Source organism: Nilaparvata lugens, chromosome 11, assembly GCF_014356525.2.
Source record: "Nilaparvata lugens isolate BPH chromosome 11, ASM1435652v1, whole genome shotgun sequence".
Classification (NCBI taxonomy): Eukaryota; Metazoa; Arthropoda; class Insecta; order Hemiptera; family Delphacidae; genus Nilaparvata; species Nilaparvata lugens.
Genome location: NC_052514.1, coordinates 16,791,273 through 16,810,161, shown reverse-complemented (window position 1 = coordinate 16,810,161; position 18,889 = coordinate 16,791,273). Strand labels below are relative to the sequence as shown.

General features: G+C 35.3%; 2 protein-coding genes across 2 annotated transcripts in view; one reads left to right on the top strand and one right to left on the bottom strand.

The window, feature by feature from the left end:
• The window catches only part of LOC111052925 (protein argonaute-2), a 65,264-nt gene extending 50,800 nt beyond the window's left edge, over nt 1–14,464 (top strand). The window contains 4 exon segments of the mRNA XM_039437704.1: nt 1,139–1,333; nt 3,477–3,713; nt 9,706–9,890; nt 13,283–14,464. Coding sequence (XP_039293638.1) covers nt 1,139–1,333; nt 3,477–3,713; nt 9,706–9,890; nt 13,283–13,373 — 708 coding nt within the window. The 3' untranslated portion in view covers nt 13,374–14,464.
• Nucleotides 13,513–17,838, bottom strand: LOC111052926 (proteasome assembly chaperone 4). The gene is made up of 2 exons (XM_039437703.1): nt 17,824–17,838; nt 13,513–15,399 (listed from the first exon to the last, which is right to left on the bottom strand). Exon 2 carries the CDS (start codon nt 15,379–15,381, stop codon nt 15,004–15,006), a length of 378 nt encoding a protein of 125 aa, XP_039293637.1. The 5' UTR covers nt 15,382–15,399; nt 17,824–17,838; the 3' UTR covers nt 13,513–15,003.
• Between the last annotated feature and the right edge of the window lie 1,051 nt (nt 17,839–18,889).

Genomic DNA, 18,889 nt, shown 5'->3' with positions numbered 1-18,889 from the left:
TGGTACGCCGCAATTTCAACTTTACAACTACACAGAAAGTAATTTATAATTAAATTCAGTATAGATGTATACTAATTTCATAATCTACTAAACTAGTCATATTTTATTGGAACCAATTATTTTCAAGAGTTTTAGTATTATTATTTTTAGTTTCTAGTTCCCTGCATTATGTTATTATGTAGGTTAACTTATTAAGAAATGTATTAGCAATAATAAAATAATAAATAGATAAATTTATCAACTTGATAATTTTGTTTAAACATAGAGAATTGTCAATAAAAAAAATTAATTACATCTTATTAGGCATAAAACAGTATCAATCAATTATTTTCAGTTTTAGGAACATCACATTTTAATTTATATTTCTAGTCAAGATCAACAGTTGCATGTTACAAAACAAAGTAAACAGCCAAAATAATATTGTAAACAGACAGAAAATAAAACAGAGCAAACATGAAACATACATTCAGAAACATCCATATTACAGTCCAAATTGAGTATCACAGCCTACATATCAAACTCAGTTCCATTCAATAAATGACTATGCACAGTTTTTTTTTTACCTTGTACTCTTCTCAATCACAATTTTGAGAACCTTGTACTTTGAATTGTACAATTATAGTTTTACATTTTTGAATTGATATATTTATTATTCATTGTATAATGGGCCCCGTTCTGGGACCCTGAAATTGTAACAGTACCAATTTGAAGAGCTCTCATTCGTCGATTGAATTGTAGTCTGCTTGCTTCTCTGTGCATGCGCTGATAGCTTGTTTGTTTACCATAGCATAGCCATAAAATTCATAACCAAAAAAAAAAAATGTTTGATAACCATTCGTTAAATTATTTTTTCTCTATAGAATATTTGACAGTAATGGAGTGAAAGAAATGCACACTTTTCTGGACGGTAATTTTGTAAAGAAGCCTTTGTTCATTTACGTGGTTAGTAAACGACACATTTTGGTGTAAATCAACTCAAAAGTGCGCGCCAAAAGCTTGAATCAAAGATTGGCATTTTATGGGAACATTTTGCACCAATCACGTGATTGAACAATTTACTTTGGAACTAGAACAATTTACCACTTTTTCGTGTTGCCAGAGAGTGCCCATTCTATAAGGTATGTTTTGATGTTGGCAGGTGTCAGCAAGTCACGATGCGAACGGCTTCATGTACAACATGATGTGGCGTCTGCAGCCGGCCAAGACGGAAATCATTGAAGACTTGCAGGCAATTGTGGTTGCCCAACTCAAGTACTTCTTCCAGAAGACCAGATGCAAGCCCGAAACCATCTACTTCTTTAGAGATGGTGTAAGTGAAGGCCAGTTCAACCAGGTAAATATATACCCATTCCAGGTAGATAGTACCATAGAGAAAAGATAGCATAAGAAGATATTCCATGGTATAGGGGATTACATTTTAAATTTTCATTGTTAACACAAGCCGATAATCTTTTTGTAAAGCTATGTGACGATGTTAGTCTCTCATAATGTTTCGTTCTTACTTTCTCACCCCAACAAAGCAGTATATAATAGACAGTAGTCAACAGTAATCGGCTTCAGTTGAAAAACTCTGCTAGAAATTTGGAACATAAACGCCCGCCCTATAGGCTACCATGGGCTATCTCATTTCTCTATGATAGTACCTATAACATGTACTATTCCTGTAAATATGTGTATCTATTTTACATGCCCTATTCCTGGTAAATATGTACCTACCTATTACATGTTCCATTTTTCGTCAATACAGATTTTTGGTTCGTTAGAAAACTAGTAGATTCGCGTCAGTATTAGTACAGTCAAAGTGAGATGAGATTAGGTTGTGGCTGATGGATTTGTTTGCTGCTGATGTCCACATAATTTCACATGAGCTCCTTGTACATGATTTCTGCGTTGATAAATAGATGAGTAAGGATTTGGCGGGACATTGTAGTGGTTGGTTAGTAATAAACAATTATTGAACGAGCGTTAGTGAATTCTTACTTTTGACTTACTGAAGGCCAAAGTCGTTGTCCATCTGTATGTTCTACATTAACTCTAGAAAGAATTGATCAATCAGCTTCAAATATCGAACACGTATTCTTTGAACCTTTTACGGGTCAAGTTCGTTGGACAACACTCATTCGTCTTTTTTCAGGAAATAACAAATAACATTGAAAGAGCATAAGAAAAATTTTGTTTGGTTTGTCATTTAGTCTCTTCTGTCTTAAATTCTTTTTTCTGCCTTAAAATACCTATTGGTCGATTTATAGGTGGTGGCTTCCTCCCTACTGTTCACATGAAGTTTATATCACTATGAGATATATGTAATGAGGGGAATGGTCTGATGTGTCAATTGTCGAATATTGATGACTGTGTGAATGCGTGTGTGTATGTGTCTTATCGTTTTCATATGTCCCATTATTCAAACTCCTATTCACGGACAAGGGCTTTGCGGAAGCTCTTTTGTGAATAGTATTTTTGTTTGCATCGGTTCTCACATAAAATGTTAAGGTTCATTTCCATCATCAGTTACATTATTCCAAAATGTTGATATGAGTTGTGTACTCATAAGTTTAAAGTTAATTTATACTGTATTATTGATACATTATGATATAGTGCCAAATTAACCTTTCAGAAGTGCTTAGTATCTTTAAATTGTTAGTTATAGGTATCTGATGAGATGTTTTTTATTTTGTTGTATTGCTGATGTAAACAATAAAACTTGAAACTTGAAACTAGTCAGCTAAAGAATTCATTGCATGCAATTACAAAAGTTTTTCCATTCATTCATAACATCTTAACTCATGATTTTAGGTGGTTAATTATAACATGATGTACAACTTTTACATCAACAAACTGATACGGGTTGAGATATCAAAGTGCGGCTTTCGCCATTCATTTTTTCTTGGAACTCTCTGTATCGAATCGTGTATCGCCTTCTTATTAAAAAAATAATAATTTGGATGTACATATTTAAGGGTCAAAGATGAAGCGACAGAGTAATTTTTGAAAAGTAATTTTTCATTTCATACTGACAAATTATTCTTGTATAAGATATATTTAGCTGTTTCCATAATTTCCATCAACTCTGTATAATAATTATTGAAAGTTGCGGGCTTTAAAGATTGCAATACAACAGTTATTGAACGAGTTCTCCAACCCAGAGGGTCACTAGTTACCAGCTTAGTTGCTCATTGGCATGCTTACTTGATATAGTGATTAGTTCATGTTTAAAAATTTGAAATTGTCCGAAATAATATTAATAAATTCATTTTTAAGGCAGAATTCATTATTCATGAGTGATTAATTTTTTGCCGAAAACAAAAAAGTTCTACAAAAAATAAAATTATTAATTTATAAAATAGAATTATAGTATCCTTTTTTGAAATTAATAAAATAATAGATTGAAAATACAAATTATAACAACTAGTTTCAAATGATAAATTTCAATTGATATTAGGTATCGGATGTTGTTTTAATGAGATTTTGGTTGGCAGGTACTAAGTGCCGAACTGACTGCTATAAGGAAAGCTTGCCGAACACTGCAAGAAGACTACAAGCCCGGCATCACATTCCTGGTGGTTCAGAAGCGCCATCATACGAGATTCTTCCCCAAGCACGACCGCGACAAGGAAGGCAAATTTGGCAATGTGCCGGCCGGCACCATAGTTGACACGCAGATCTGCCACAAGTCAGAGACTGATTTCTATCTAGTCAGTCATGCGAGTATTCAGGTGAGTCATCACACTTTGGTTTCATAAGCATTAACTGTTCATTTATGGAGACTTGTGCACACCACTGCGGCAATTCGCATACGGCGAGGGGAGCGGCAGTATTTTTAAGCTGTGTTTAAATGGTTCAAATTATTGTCGTCGTTCTGAACTCATGGACAAACACAACAAGAGTTTTGATCTTCTGTACAAAAAATTGAGTAATATATAGTGGGACGTTTATTCCATATTGTACTGTCAATAGATGGAATGCTTTTGGTTTAGTTTAGGGGAGATTATGTAAAATTTATCATTTGTAAACAGTATAAGTTTAACATAAAACAGTAACTTATAAACGGTACATCAAGTTAAGGTAGATAGATGGAAGGTATGTTTGTCATCTTATCAGAGCTTTTTATTGTCGATTTTATTTAGGATTACGTCAAACTTTCCCGCTTCCACTTTCTTATATTATATAAGGGGTATTAAAAATGTTTTTTAGCCAGCTAAAGTGCTTTTTGATAACTTTTATTATTATTATTATTATTATTTTTCATCCACTGACCTCCTATAAAAGGGGTATTTGGACTTGTCAATGTCGTAAGTCAATAAAATACAGAACATAAATACATAAATGATAAGTCAATATATTTTCTTTTCTCTCCAAACCTTATCTCGACGCTCGTGGTTTAGAACATAAATAGGCACATGAAAAGTCAATACATTTTTTTCTATTCTCTCTAAACCCCATTTCGACACTCGTAGTACTCTCTGAACTCTTCATTTGAGTACGCGCATATGGACAGCAGCTCCTTCTTTAATTGTTCTCTGAATTTTGTACCAGTCATTTCTTTTATATGAGCTGGTAATAAATTATACAACCGAATACCCGAACTCCTAACACCTCGCTCATACATGGTTGTCTGGTGTGTGTCGTCTCTTAGGTTGTTCCTATATCTTGTTGGGTATTGATGGAATGTTCCGCCTGTATTAAATTCATGTATATTTTTCTTAATGAAGCAGATTGTTTCGAAAATATATAGGCTTGGGAATGGGAGAATTTGAAGTTTTTTGAAAAGGGGGCGACAACTTGTTCGAATTGATTCTCCCATCATCACTCTCAATGCCCACTTCTGCATTCTGAACACCTCAACTACGCAGCTTGAATTTCCCCAAAAAATGATGCCGTAGGTCAGGTGTGAGTGAAACAGTGCGAAATAAACACTTCTAAGAGCCCTGGAGTCCAATATAGCTTTCAAATTTCTCAGTACGAAAATTGCTGAGTTCAGTTTGTTTTTGAGGTATTCTTGGTGAGGTCTCCAAGAAAGGTCAGAGTCAATCACCACTCCAAGAACTTTTATATCGTTCACGGATTCTATTTTATAGTCTCTGATACTTAAATTATTTTCTCTGGTAGTTCGGAATGGAATTTCTTTAGTTTTGTTGGTATTTAACAACAACATGTTAGTTAAAGTTAACTCTGGATTGTGAACGCCCCATCTGAACCCATCTGCTATTAGCTAACTGCTAAAGCTTTCCAAGCGGATAATTTGTGTAAATAAAAATTTATAGCATATACCAAATATGACCAAAACAAATATGGCCGCCGTTTTAACAGAGTTAGTTGGATTTAGCCGACTCAAATCTGCGCTATCTGCTATCTCGTCTGCTAATTTTTTTCTAACGTTCTAAGTATAGCATTGAGTTAACACAGACTTAGCGAATAGCTGGACTTAGGCAGATAACCCCTATTTGCTCTCTTATCCAGCCAAAAGGCTGGCCACTAACGGTAGAACAAGCATGCAAACGCATATTCATCATGCATGTTTTACCATCAGCAAAAAGCTCCTAATATAAAATAAACAACAATTAATAATAAATAGACCACTTTTGAATCACAAATTATGATGATAAACTATTAGAATTACAAATTATTGAAAAATTATTTATCCTCAAAAAGAGCAGTGAAGAAAAAATAAACAAAAAAATCTGAAATAAACAACCTTCGTCGAAAAATTTTGCTCGAAGCCTTTTGCTGTGATGACCCAACAATATAATTATATGAATAAAACCAGAGCAAATGCTCATGAGCAAGAGCATGGAGCATAAAGTTTATTTGCTCATGAGCAAAAGGTAGAGGCAAAAGCATTCGCTCATTTTTATATGAATAAGCTTTACCTTATGCTCCTGAACTCTGGAGCAAATGCTCACGTATTTTAAAGATTTTTCATCAGCTTATTCGCTTTTGTAGCCTTACTTTGTTTTTATAGCTCACGGAAGCGCTAAATATGCAAGTAGGGGGCCCCGCTACGTTTGCGTCGTCTGCTCTGTTTTCTATTTATTAATAGAGTTTTAGGTTAGATGAGTTTGGAATTTTGAAATAATAGTGTGAAAAAATGTCATCTCTATAATAATCTTCAGCGTATTCTTATAATATCAATAGCCTTCTTATAATTGTCTACACTCTCATCTTCTTAAATGCCTATTTCCTATTTTGTGATGGCTATCTTTGTATCAGGTAGCTTTTCATTAGGTATCTTTTGTATTTATTCTTTTGTAGGAATAATGGTGATATAATATCATGGTTGAATCTAAAAAGAGTTTTATAGTTCTCAACTATTGGTTGTGATCGTATAGTATAGTTTCAGTATAGAATAGAATAGAATAAAATAGAATATCTTTATTAGCCTCAATAGTACATCACAATTTGACATATAGGCCAGTCAACACAATACAATACAGCACAATAAAAACGGGCAATAAACCACCACAATAAACAGTCACAGTAGTACATTGGATTGACATTCAAATATACATTACATACAGTTCATAATATACAACAATAGACATCATTCAAAAATATACATTATTTTTAATTCATTTCAAAATCCCTTGGATATAATTTTTTCTCCATATATTCTTTGACGGAGTAGAAGGGATTATCTAAGAGAAATTTTTCTAGCACATTTCTAAACCTTTTGTAATTAAGTTGTCTTATTTCAAAGGGCAGTCTATTCATAATTTTGATTGCGGCATTAGTGGGGCTTTGATCTGTCTTGTGGAGTCTGCTTCTTGCTAAATTCAAAGATTGACTTGTTCGAGTATTATGTGTGTGTGTAGCACTTCTCAACTCCATTTTATCGGGATTAGCTTTCAAGAACAGTAAACATTGTAATATGTATAATGAAAAGAGTGTTGATATACGCAATCCCTTAAAAATTTCTCTACAATGTTCACGAAATGGAGCTTTGGCAATGACTCTGACAGCCTTTTTCTGCAACAAAAAGATATCATGCGCTTGTGCTGCACAACCCCAGACTATTAGGCCATATTGGATATGCGACTGAAAAATGCCAAAATAGGCCTGACGAATGCCATCCTGGTCCAGCTCACCACAAAGACGCTTGAGGGCAAATACACTGCTGCTCAACTTATTTTTCAGACTGGCAATGTGATGGGTCCAAGTTAGAGTAGGGTCTACAATGATTCCCAAAAATTTCTGAGCCTTATTATTTGTGCTATTGGAAGCAGATCTACTTTTAAGCCCAAACGTGATTGTTGTTGTTTTATCTGCATTGAGAAGCAGCTCATTCGCATTCAACCACGTTTGAACTACCTTCAAATTAGATTCAGAAAGTGCCACAGCCTGAGTGTCATCTGAATGCCTATTGAGAACTGTGGTGTCATCTGCATATAAGACTATTTTCGATGGGACATTGATGCTCAAATCATCAATCATAATAAGAAAGAGCAAAGGACCCAGGACCGAGCCCTGAGGTACTCCACACTTAACAGACAAAGTATCCGAGCTTTTACCATCCACACATACATATTGAGTTCTGCCCTGCAAATAGCTGGAGAATAAATCCAGTGCTAATCCTTCAATCTGTAAGTGCTTCAATTTTGCTAACAGGATGTCATGTGAAACACATTCAAAAGCTCTACTGAGGTCGCAGAATGATACAGCAGCAGAACATTTCTCCTCAAAACAGTCCAGAATTTCCTCCACCAATTTAATCAGAGCATGGGTGGTTGATAGGCCTTTTCGGAAACCGAACTGAGTCTTACAGAGCAAGTCATTCTCCTCCAAAAATTTGCAAAATTGCTTTCCAAGCAGAATTTCTATTATTTTCGAAAAAATAGGAACTATAGCAATGGGCCTGAAGTTTGTAATATCTTCATGTTTACCCTTCTTGAAAACCGGTATTACTTTAGTGATTTTGAGTGAGGTGGGAAATTTCCCTTCCGCAATGACTTTATTTACAAGGCATGTGAACGGGGTTAGAATACAATTGATAATATTCTTTATTAGAGCATTGGACAGTCCATAGTGGTCCTTACTATTCTTTGTAGACATATGCTTTACAACTTCCAAGATACAATTTTCTGTTACAGGTTTGAATCGGAACTTCTTAATATTTTCAGGAATATTTTTCTTTTCTAATAGTTCAGCCGATGTTACTCTATAGTTTTTAACAAGTTTTTTCTTAATTTCTTCAGCTGTATTTACAAAAAAGCTATTAAAATTATCAGGAGATATATTTATTTGCGGTAACTCCTCTCTTTTTGTTTTACTTTTATTTACAATGTTCCACAACATTTTTGACTTATTTTCAGAATTTTCTATAATATTTCTGTTTGCTACTTTCTTTGCTTCTCTTATCATTAGTCTATAGGAACTTTTTTCTCTAATATATATATATCTATAATCTAAGTGTGTTTTAGAAAGAAAATACAGAAAGTCCAACCTATTTTTCTGCTCTTTCAGCTCCGGAGTGAACCAATAATTGATTTTATTATAAGAATGCCTAGCGGTTCTTGAGTTAGAATTAATTTTTTTGATCATGTTGAAACTCAGATCATAATAATATATAACTGTATTCAAAAATACATCAAAGCTCGTATCAACATCACTATCATAAATAGAAACTGACCAACCTTCCTTTAACAGGTGGCATCTAAATACATTAATATTACTTTCATTTATTTTAGTGACTTTTCTATAAATCTTACTCGAGGACAACAAGCTTTTTTGAGATTTATTGAATTTTACTGAGATAAGCTGTCCTAAGTGGTCGCTGACATGGCAGTTGCTTATTTCTACACTCAAACTGTCTTGGAAGCTGGATGAGAAAACATTATCAAGACAATTGGCCCCCCTAGTCGGCTCATAAACCCTCATTTCAAAGCCATACATACTACACAAATTAACAAAGTGATCTGCCTGTTTGTCATTTGCATTGAAACGTAAGTTGAAGTCCCCACAAACTATTGACTTTCGGTTTCTCTTATTCAAGTAACTAAGAGCTAATTCCATTATTTTACAAAACATTTCAAAAGTACCTTGAGGACTACGATATACAGTAATGACCATAGTATCAATATTTGAGAATTCTACACCTGCTTATTCGCTTTTGTAGCCTTACTTTGTTTTTATAGCTCACGGAAGCGCTAAATATGCAAGTAGGGGGCCCCGCTACGTTTGCGTCGTCTGCTCTGTTTTCTATTTATTAATAGAGTTTTAGGTTAGATGAGTTTGGAATTTTGAAATAATAGTGTGAAAAAATGTCATCTCTATAATAATCTTCAGCGTATTCTTATAATATCAATAGCCTTCTTATAATTGTCTACACTCTCATCTTCTTAAATGCCTATTTCCTATTTTGTGATGGCTATCTTTGTATCAGGTAGCTTTTCATTAGGTATCTTTTGTATTTATTCTTTTGTAGGAATAATGGTGATATAATATCATGGTTGAATCTAAAAAGAGTTTTATAGTTCTCAACTATTGGTTGTGATCGTATTTGGTATAGTTTCCTCTTCCTCATTCGAATTAGTTGAGCCATTTTACTATGAGCAAAAGGTGATAAACTGCTCTAGACTAGACTCACCTTTTTTGAATCATTTGCTTCAAAAGTTGAGCAAATGCTCTAGTTTATTCAGTTCACGCCCAGTGGGATCGGAATCTCTTTCCATATTATTTGTTTGAAAAGTGTTAAATTGTTGATTGTTGCAGGGCACGGCCAGACCGACCAAGTACCATCTATTGTGGGATGACAACGACATCGATGAAGACGACCTGGAGGAGCTGACCTACAGTCTGTGCCACCTGTTCACGAGGTGCACCCGCTCAGTCTCCTACCCGGCACCCACCTACTACGCCCATCTCGCCGCATTCAGGGCTCGTGTCTACCTTGAAGGGTCAGTAGTCCACTTGATTTAAAGGTTATATTGGGCGCAAGTTTTATCACAAGAAAATTTCACTTTTAACACCTTTAGGCGAATACACACTGCAAAAGAAAGACATAGTTAAAGATAGAGAGAAGGGAGAAAAATCATGCGTCAGAAACTTTTATTTTATTATCATTTAATAATGCATTCTGACGTGAGGAGATATTTTATTTGTATTTAAAGATAGATGAAAGAGAAAGAATCATGTCAGAAAAAACAATGCATGCTGACGTGAGCAGACATTTTATTTTTAACTTACTTGAAGATAGAGAAAAGGGAGAAAAATCAGGGAAGAAATCATGCGTCAGAAATTTTTATTTTATTTTATTATTATTTAATAATGCATTCTGACGTGAGGAGACGTTTCATTTGTATTTGAAGTTAGAGGAAAGAGAAAAAATCATTTCAGTAAAAAACAATGCATGCTGACGTGAGCAGACATTTCATTTCTATTTGAAAATATACATATGCAGACAGACGGGCGTCTGTGCTGTGTGCGTTGCAACATTTGAACACCTGCGGAGGGATTTTTTTATCCGTCTATTGATGTGTGCGTTTGCCTTGATCTGGATATTCACTTTCTACTTTATTAAAAAAAAATTGTGTAGTTGAGAAGTTGATACTGTGGTAATTATTCATATTAAATAAGAAGACTAAGAAATTGTCAAAAACCACATATTTATTGAAAGTTAGAAAGACCGGTTTCGGTTGTTACACCATTGTCAATCTCTGATAATGAAACTGTTTATCACAGATTGACAATGGTGTAACAACCGGTCTTCCTAACTTTCAATAAATCTGTGGTTTTTGCCAATTTCTTGGTCTTCTTATTTAATATTATTTTAAAATGACTGGATTTAGTTCTATGTTGTTTGATGCATCATCAAAAATCTGATATACCTAACAAGTTATTTTTTAGAAAGATTCTAGTTTCTAAATTTAGCCTACCGAGAATGGTTATAGACGAATTTCCATTCTTGATAAATCAATTCTAGTTTCAATAATTTAAATTAATGTATGTTATGTGCCCTACATTGAGATGGTTGAAGGCCAATTCTCATTATTAATTATTCAATAATTCATATTATGTATCCTACATTGTCTTCGTAAAGTTGGCCACTAACGGTAGGTCATGCATGATATGCATGTCGTCATACATTGTTGTGTCATCACAGCAAAAGTCTTCGAGCAAAATTTTTTGAGGTGAGGTTTTTTACCCTCTGATTTTTGGTGTTAATTTTTCTTTGCTGCTCTATTTCAGGTTGAATTATTTTTCTATCATTATAAGTGTTAATTTTCTATTGGTTTATTTATTGTTAATTTATGTTAGAAGCCTCTCAATGATGACAAAACATGCATGATAAGCATGCATATCCAACCGTTAATGGCCATATCAGTGTAAGTGAAAATGGCCGGTACAGTGAGAATATTATGCCAATAAGACTATTCTTACACGCTCGACCGTGCTGAGTGGGAGTAGGCAAATCAGAACTATGGAGATTATATTAAAATTGTGCCGGTCACATGCACTGATATTCAGCTAACAAGTGAATCCAGCTTAACAACTAAAATGTGTAACCATTGTGTCTTTTATAGATTTACTCCTATCTGTAGTACTCCTTATTATATAACAATATCGGGGCACCGAGCTTCGCTCGTTATTTATTTATTGATAAACAGAGCACAATTTTTCAAAATGATTGGGGACAAACAGGCACAGCCCAAAACGGTTTCTTCCCCGAATTTTGATTTATACACTATAGATGGTCCAAAAAGTAGGTTATGTGTCATACACTTGAATCCAGGTCCAATTTTCAGTCAAAATATTTAAACACAGAAAAGTTCTAATTTAGATTGTTTACAAACCAAATTGAATAACAAAATAACACTCACTAATCACTTAAAACTGTAAAATAATGATTAACATTGAATATTATGATATACTCCAATTTAGAGTGATAAACCGGGCCAGAGTCTAATAAAATTTCTAGATAATAATTATTTCTGGCGAGATACGGTAAGCTCTTTGAATGATATACACAGCTGATTGATCTCCCACACAGGCACAGCATCTACTGTTATCGACAGACGACGAAATCTGTTCTTCCAAGGATGAATTATCCTTTTAATGTCCTTCAGCGAGTTTTTCCAGGGATGAGACCTAGTGCAATCGAATCTTTATATTATAAACCTACTATTTTCTGAATTTCGTGAGAATCGTTAGAGCCGTTATCAACAGAAATTGCTCGTTTAATAGTATCGTTTAACATCAATTCTTTCCATTTAAGGCTAGCTACACACACACATCAATGTTTGCCGTCCTTATAAATTCTATTGGATTAAACAGATGATGTTTGTCAAGTTTCGTCCAATCCGATAGAATTCATAGGGACGACAAAAATTGAACGAACAAAAATCGATGTGTGTGTGCAGGGCTTAACTTGTGGTGATAGTTTGATTCATTAACTTGATAAGAGAATGTAGAGATTGAAAGTTTTTAACGGCAAATGCTTATAATGTTTCATCAATTTCCATTTCGACTGATGTTTTTGAAAATGGAAAATTATGTTATGATAACCTCTTGGTCTCTGGTAACTTTTAAATTGAAAATTTCTTTATTCATCAAAATGCACAAAATACATCTGAACAGAGTCAAATTACAACAAGAATTATCAATATCGTCACAAAATCATCCTTTACATATACAGAAGTCAAAAATTTTGATAAAAAACAAGATTCTAAAATCTACAGTCAAATTGACATACTCCTGCAAAGAGTATAGGGATAGTCCCACCAAATATTCCTTTAATTTGTTTTGTAGGTCTCAACCTCCTCTATTTCTTTCAACTCTTTAGGAAGTATATTGAAAAAATTCTCCCCATAAAAAGTGTTTTTTTTTCTTGAAGAAATCCAATCTATGCCTCTCCTCGATCCTTCCAAATCTGGTGTTGTAGCCATGTGTTTCGTTTCTTGATCCTGTTGACGAGTATTTTTAAAGTACATGACTACGTCAAAAATATAGGTGATCCTCATCGATCTGTAGTATCAAAAATTTTTGCAACATATCAAGGTACACTATGCCGATTTTCACACCAAAACACACAGCTAGCACGCTCAGGTCCAGTGAAGGCAGCCGTCAATGACGTAACTAATGTTAGCGCTTGTGCGGCGCGATCAGGCACTAGCGGACTATGCGAGTCAAAACTTGGAGTGTTTTCGTTTAAAACAACAGCAAAACCAGCTGTGTACCTTGTTTAATAAGATTTATATGAATTTTCAAAGTTGTAAAGTCCTTTGTCAATCAGCCGGTATAACTATTAGTTTGAGATTAATTTTAATGAAATGTACTTATTTTGTTGTAGTCGACCAGCGGCACTGGATTTGGCCCGAGAGATGGAGAAACGGGTCATCGAAGTCAACTTCCACAAGCAAAACCCAATGTTCTTCGTTTAATTGAAGCATTTATTGAAATGCGTTTGATATACATTGGATTACGCGTTTGCTTCAAGTGGATTTGAATTATGTGATATTCTAACTATGATTTGGATTTTGTGGTGAATTTTCAAATAATATTTGAAAGAAAAAAATACTATTTATTATTCACTATAATATAATATTGGAGTAAAGCTGAGATGTATGGGTAATGACTAGTCCACTTTCTGGCCCAGTCTGGTAAACTTGATCGCACGTCATCTGCACTGCAATGTGAACAGTGCCAACCCAATCAAGGCCAGCGGTAGCCAGCGACATATTCATCATAGATAATGAAAATATTAACTAAAATGAACACAATAAACAAGTAACGCAAATTAGGCCTTATAGTAGTTTTAGAGCAACAGCAGACGACAGATCAGGAAACAGCAGGCATTGGTCGATTAGTGTGGATGAGTAGTTTCCAGCGCTGGCCTTCATTGAGCTTGGCCTCCGCTCGACTAAAAACTGAGCTATGGCCAACGAGGGCCAGCGCTAGCAAACTGCCCATCGGTGGTCGGCTGGTCGTCATTTGTATGCATTGGACCAACATGTGGATGCGGATTTAAGTTGATTAAATTTGAAAATGAATTGAACATTGTTTTCCAAACATTGATGTGTGAGAAATACATCGCAGTTCAAATTTTGTGAGTAAGAAACTGTTGAAATAATTTTAACCAGGTTTTTCAAGCTCACTTTAAATTATAGTTTTCTTTCAGTTATTTTCATGAAGATTTAGATGTCCAGTAATACAGGACAAGCTACCCGTATTAACATTGTACATTAAATAGTACTACATAAACTTGAGGCAAACAATATTATAATTATCGTTGAATTCATCATGTCTCAAGTGTGAGTAGTTTTTTAACTTATCATAGATGAACCTTATAAAATAATATGAATTCTTGTCAAATTAATATATTATTTTCAATATAAATAATAGTTTATTCACATTGCACAGGTGTATTTCAACATACTTATCTAATATCCTGTATCTTGTAATATATCTTTTGTAATTCAGTAACGCATTAATATTAAATTTATTGTATTAAAGATGTTTATTCAGAATAAAACATGAATTCATTTCATCTCAATCATATCCCTGACTACATTTCAATTATTTTAATCACACAAGTATTTTATTTTAAACTCTGATTATGAAGAATATCTTGAATGTTTCGCACATCCATTGATTCCTACAACTGTACGATGTTCAGGCCATGAAGAATTTCTAAAAGTCTATGCAGGAATTTGGGCCAAGCCACACGAAGCATTTCTTCAGTCGGCAAGACAGTGGCTCTCTGATTGGCTGATTGAGTTGGCGTATCGAGTGAGTTTCCTGTCATGTCGTGCAAAACGCCTCGTGTGGCTTGGCTCTTGGTCATATCGGAACTCTGAACCATTCTAGTTGGTGGTTTCCAGGCAATCAAACTCAACTTGTTTATGAACGTTCTGAATCATGTATGTATATGGCGTATACATATCTGAATGAATGTATATCTGAATCATTTACCAAGTGGCTTGTGCCTTCCTCACAGTTTAATCTTATCTTTTTGCAAGACGATGAGTGTTATTTTACAATACTTCAATTTGACGGTCCGTCAATTTTCAATCAAAACGCAGACGGATTGGAAGTGATTTCGTCGAGCAGCCGACGTTCGACCCCGGGCGAGTCGATCTTGGAGGCGGGGATGTTGTAGCTGACAAAAACAGGCTTGTTGAGGCGGCGGGACAGTCGATTGGCAAGGCTGGTCGATGTCGAGTCGTCTCGATGTCCGAACACCTTGGACGACAGAGAGTTGAAGGCTAGTGACAGGTCGCCGAAACTGGCCTGATCGTTCAGTCCGATCCAAATCAGCAGGCTTTCGCGCATGCGCAGTACCTCGAAAAGGACACTTGTGTCGGAGACTGAGTCAACAAAACGGTGCACTGTGAAACTGCTTTCAGCTGGCTCCACCACCGCCTCTGATCCATTCGCAGGACACTCCATACAGCTACCAGAAATCACCTGCAATTATTATTCTAATTATGATTCTTATCTACTCAATCAACTTCAAATCATGAAAAATAATGTTTTTAGAATCAGGGGACCTTGAAACGTATAGAAAACTTGGAATTTGGGTACCGTACCTAAATTTTTTGGAAATCAATACTCTCCTTACATATGGTAGTAGGTGGGGAAAGGAAAGTGAAAACATTGAGCAAACAAAGTTATATAGATGAAAACAAACTTCATTAGAATGCTATTCACAATCTGCAATTTGGAGCTGTATTTACGAAAGTTGCTCAGTCGAAAGTGCATCAAGAGAATCTTTTCCTTTCCAAGTAATTGTAAAGGTGATGTTATTGTAGATTGTTGGATTTCTGTTCATTTCATGTTTTGATGGTCGATCGATTCATTGTTTAATGCAGTGACAATTTAATGGATAAAATGTAAATAATAGTTGTACAGTGAGTAGCCTATTTACTTATTCCTTTTTGAAAAGAGAAGAGGAAGGATGGTTACAAGAGTTCTATGTTCGGACAACATTCAATCGTAGAAATTGAAAATTGGTTGCTAGTTCTCTCATTTTTCACCTCAACACTTGAATGGTGGGTTGAATCTCAATTTGAATATAAGGGCCGGTTTCCGAGCTAGGGATTTAGCTTAAGTCCTAGACTTTAAACAGCTGGAGTCAGAAAATTGGATTTCCAAGACGGGGCGTAGTCGCAGCTTTTATAACAGTAGTCGTAGTTTTTATTTTCTCATTTCTATAATTGGAAACGTTTTTCCTTGACGAAATTAGACATTCCTAAATAATTCAAAATAGCTGAAACTTTACACTATTTTCTCTTTATTTTATTTTGTGTTCAATTTCCTAGTTTTTCGAAATTTAATTCATTTTTATACAGCGTACGAAGACCATCGGTCGAGCTCGTGCGCATCCGTTCCATCGGTCGACTGACGCGCTATTGAAACAAATAGAAGCTTTCAGAGCTGTACTGATCAGTAGCCCGATCGCAACATAACCAATGTGCTGACACCTCTGCCCGACAATCAGCTGATATTGAATTGAATAGCATACCTAATGAAAGAATTCAATTAATAGTGTCATAGTTGAATTCAGAGTTTTTCTATACATTTCTTCAATAATTTCTAAATTTTTTATTGAAAAATCATATATTATTAATATTATCTACATTTATTTGATCCGTAGCTTAAAGTGACTGCAAGTATTCCCAATGGTGATACAAGCTCGAAATAACTCATCAAAATTTCTGATGGACATTCTGAAAAATGTATCTTCACCCCAAGCAATGATGTAGTCTATATACTATATAATTATAATGGTACTAAATTCTCTTTGAAATGCTCTTTGGGCGTCCATCGGGTGAACTTGATATCTACGTCTTTTAATCTTTCGTTAACAAAGATAATAAGCTGCAATAAATTAAACAATCTGTAAAGGCGTCCATTTCGTGAGTCAGAAAAACTGATATGTATGGTCAGGATGGTGCATACGCACTGACGGTCGGTCGAGCTCTGAATGTGTAAAACTGATTCATCGATGCGTACGGTCAGGATGGTACATACGCACTGACGGTCGGTCGAGCTCTGTAACCGGCCTTAGCTAAATCCCGAGCTCGGAAACCGGCCCTAAAAGTTTCGTAGGGAAGTCATCTTTCCACCTACATTAGATCTAAGAGCATAACTCTGGGTCTAAAGTTTAAAAGGATGATTTATTACATTAGACCAACAATATAAATTATATGTCAAATGAAAGAGTAGGGCCCGGTTGCACAAAAGCCGTTTGAAGTTTAATATTGTGATTAATTTCACGAGTACCAATCAGAGAATGCTTTTCCGAAAAGAAGGTTTCTCTGATTGGTTCTTGTGAAATTAATCACAATTAAAATTTAACCGACCTTTGCAACAGGTACTTACTAAACAGTTTTGATTGTTGGCACCAGTGTCTATGCCCGTACAATGTTTGTTTCCGCTATAATCCGCTAGGCAGCGCTGGATAGGCCACAAGGACCCCAATGACAGGGCTTGGTATGCATTGCCGCCTTGTTTCCCCGACCTAGCGCCATGTGATTTTAACCTTTAGGGCTTCATCATGAACCGTGAGTACGTGTCTCTACTACCAGCTAATCTCCTTGAATCAGGCTAAGTTATTGAATTAAAGCAGCTTTTGCTACATTAACTAAAGACACACTTGATGTACCTTGTAACAAATTGTAGTCACAATGTGGCGGCGCTTCCATAAGGGCCAAGTGAGCCGGACCCACCCCAATGAAATAGTAAAGAACATTTTTAAATGCTTCAGGTTATATGGTTAATAGTTATTATTCAATAAAATACAATATAAATTAATTTTGAACTGTCAACTGGTGAAAACTCTCGTTGAAATATCATGCAAATCATCCGTGGCCATCGTAGAATACGTACGAGTTCAATGGTGACCAACAATCATGACGTAGCACATTGAAGGGCTCCACAATTCAGGTCCTTCTAGCTCTCATAAGTACGTATTGGCAAGGCAACGCAAGCCGGCGGCGCGCTGGACTGACTGGGAGCAATGCATCGGTATATGGAGCAAGTGGGCCCATTTGAGCTGGCCCATTGGACGATGATTCACACTATTCTCGCTCGGACTGATGAGCGCTGGTAAAGCTTTCTTTACATCTCATCTCATCATGTGAATTGCTTCCAGAATTGGCAAACAGGTTGTTTTATTTTATAAAGTAATAAGTTTAATAACTTTTGTGCTGATATTTGCATAGATTAATCAGTTCAGCAATAATCTAATTGTAGTGATTGCTGATTGTGAATTTAAAGGCGTGATTTTATAGTGAAGTTCAGTATTAGTGTGTGGTGATCATGATTTAAATGAGGTTAGGTCTACTTTGATAAGTTACATAGGCTATTATGTTGTTTTAATTTAGTTATAACATGACAAAATTTTAGTTCAAGATAAGATAATGAAACAGATCACCGGCATAACAACTTAAAGTTGAATATGCTTCATAAAGCACCCCTACTTCCCAGCTACAACCTCAACAATTCCCACCCAACTGTTTAGGTCAAGCACCGCGCTGAGTCACATTGAATATTTATAATGTAATCATAATCATTGACAAGAACCTGAATTGGATTGAACACATTATGCTTTTATGTAAAAGATTAGCCTCAGCTTTATATGTTATCCGAAGAATCAGGAATACAACAAACAATGCTTTCATAACCTACCACGCGCTTTTTGCCTCTCTCCTGCGCTATGGTATTGTTGCATGTGGCGCAGCACCAATCAACTGCATAAATAGGATACTTCTATACCAGAAGAAGGTAATCAGAATAATACTTGACTGACTACTACTGGCTTGGCGTGACTACATTGAACATTACAAACCACTATATTGGGAGTACAAGGTCCTTACTGTGATATCAATCTAGCTAGGTACTGAAGACGATACTACTAGCAACAAGTCAGATCTTCTCTGAGGAGCAGTCAGCA

Bases quoted from the DNA above. Each gene is read 5' to 3' on its own strand.
- LOC111052926 (XM_039437703.1), bottom strand. From the start codon at position 15,381: ATGGAGTGTCCTGCGAATGGATCAGAGGCGGTGGTGGAGCCAGCTGAA.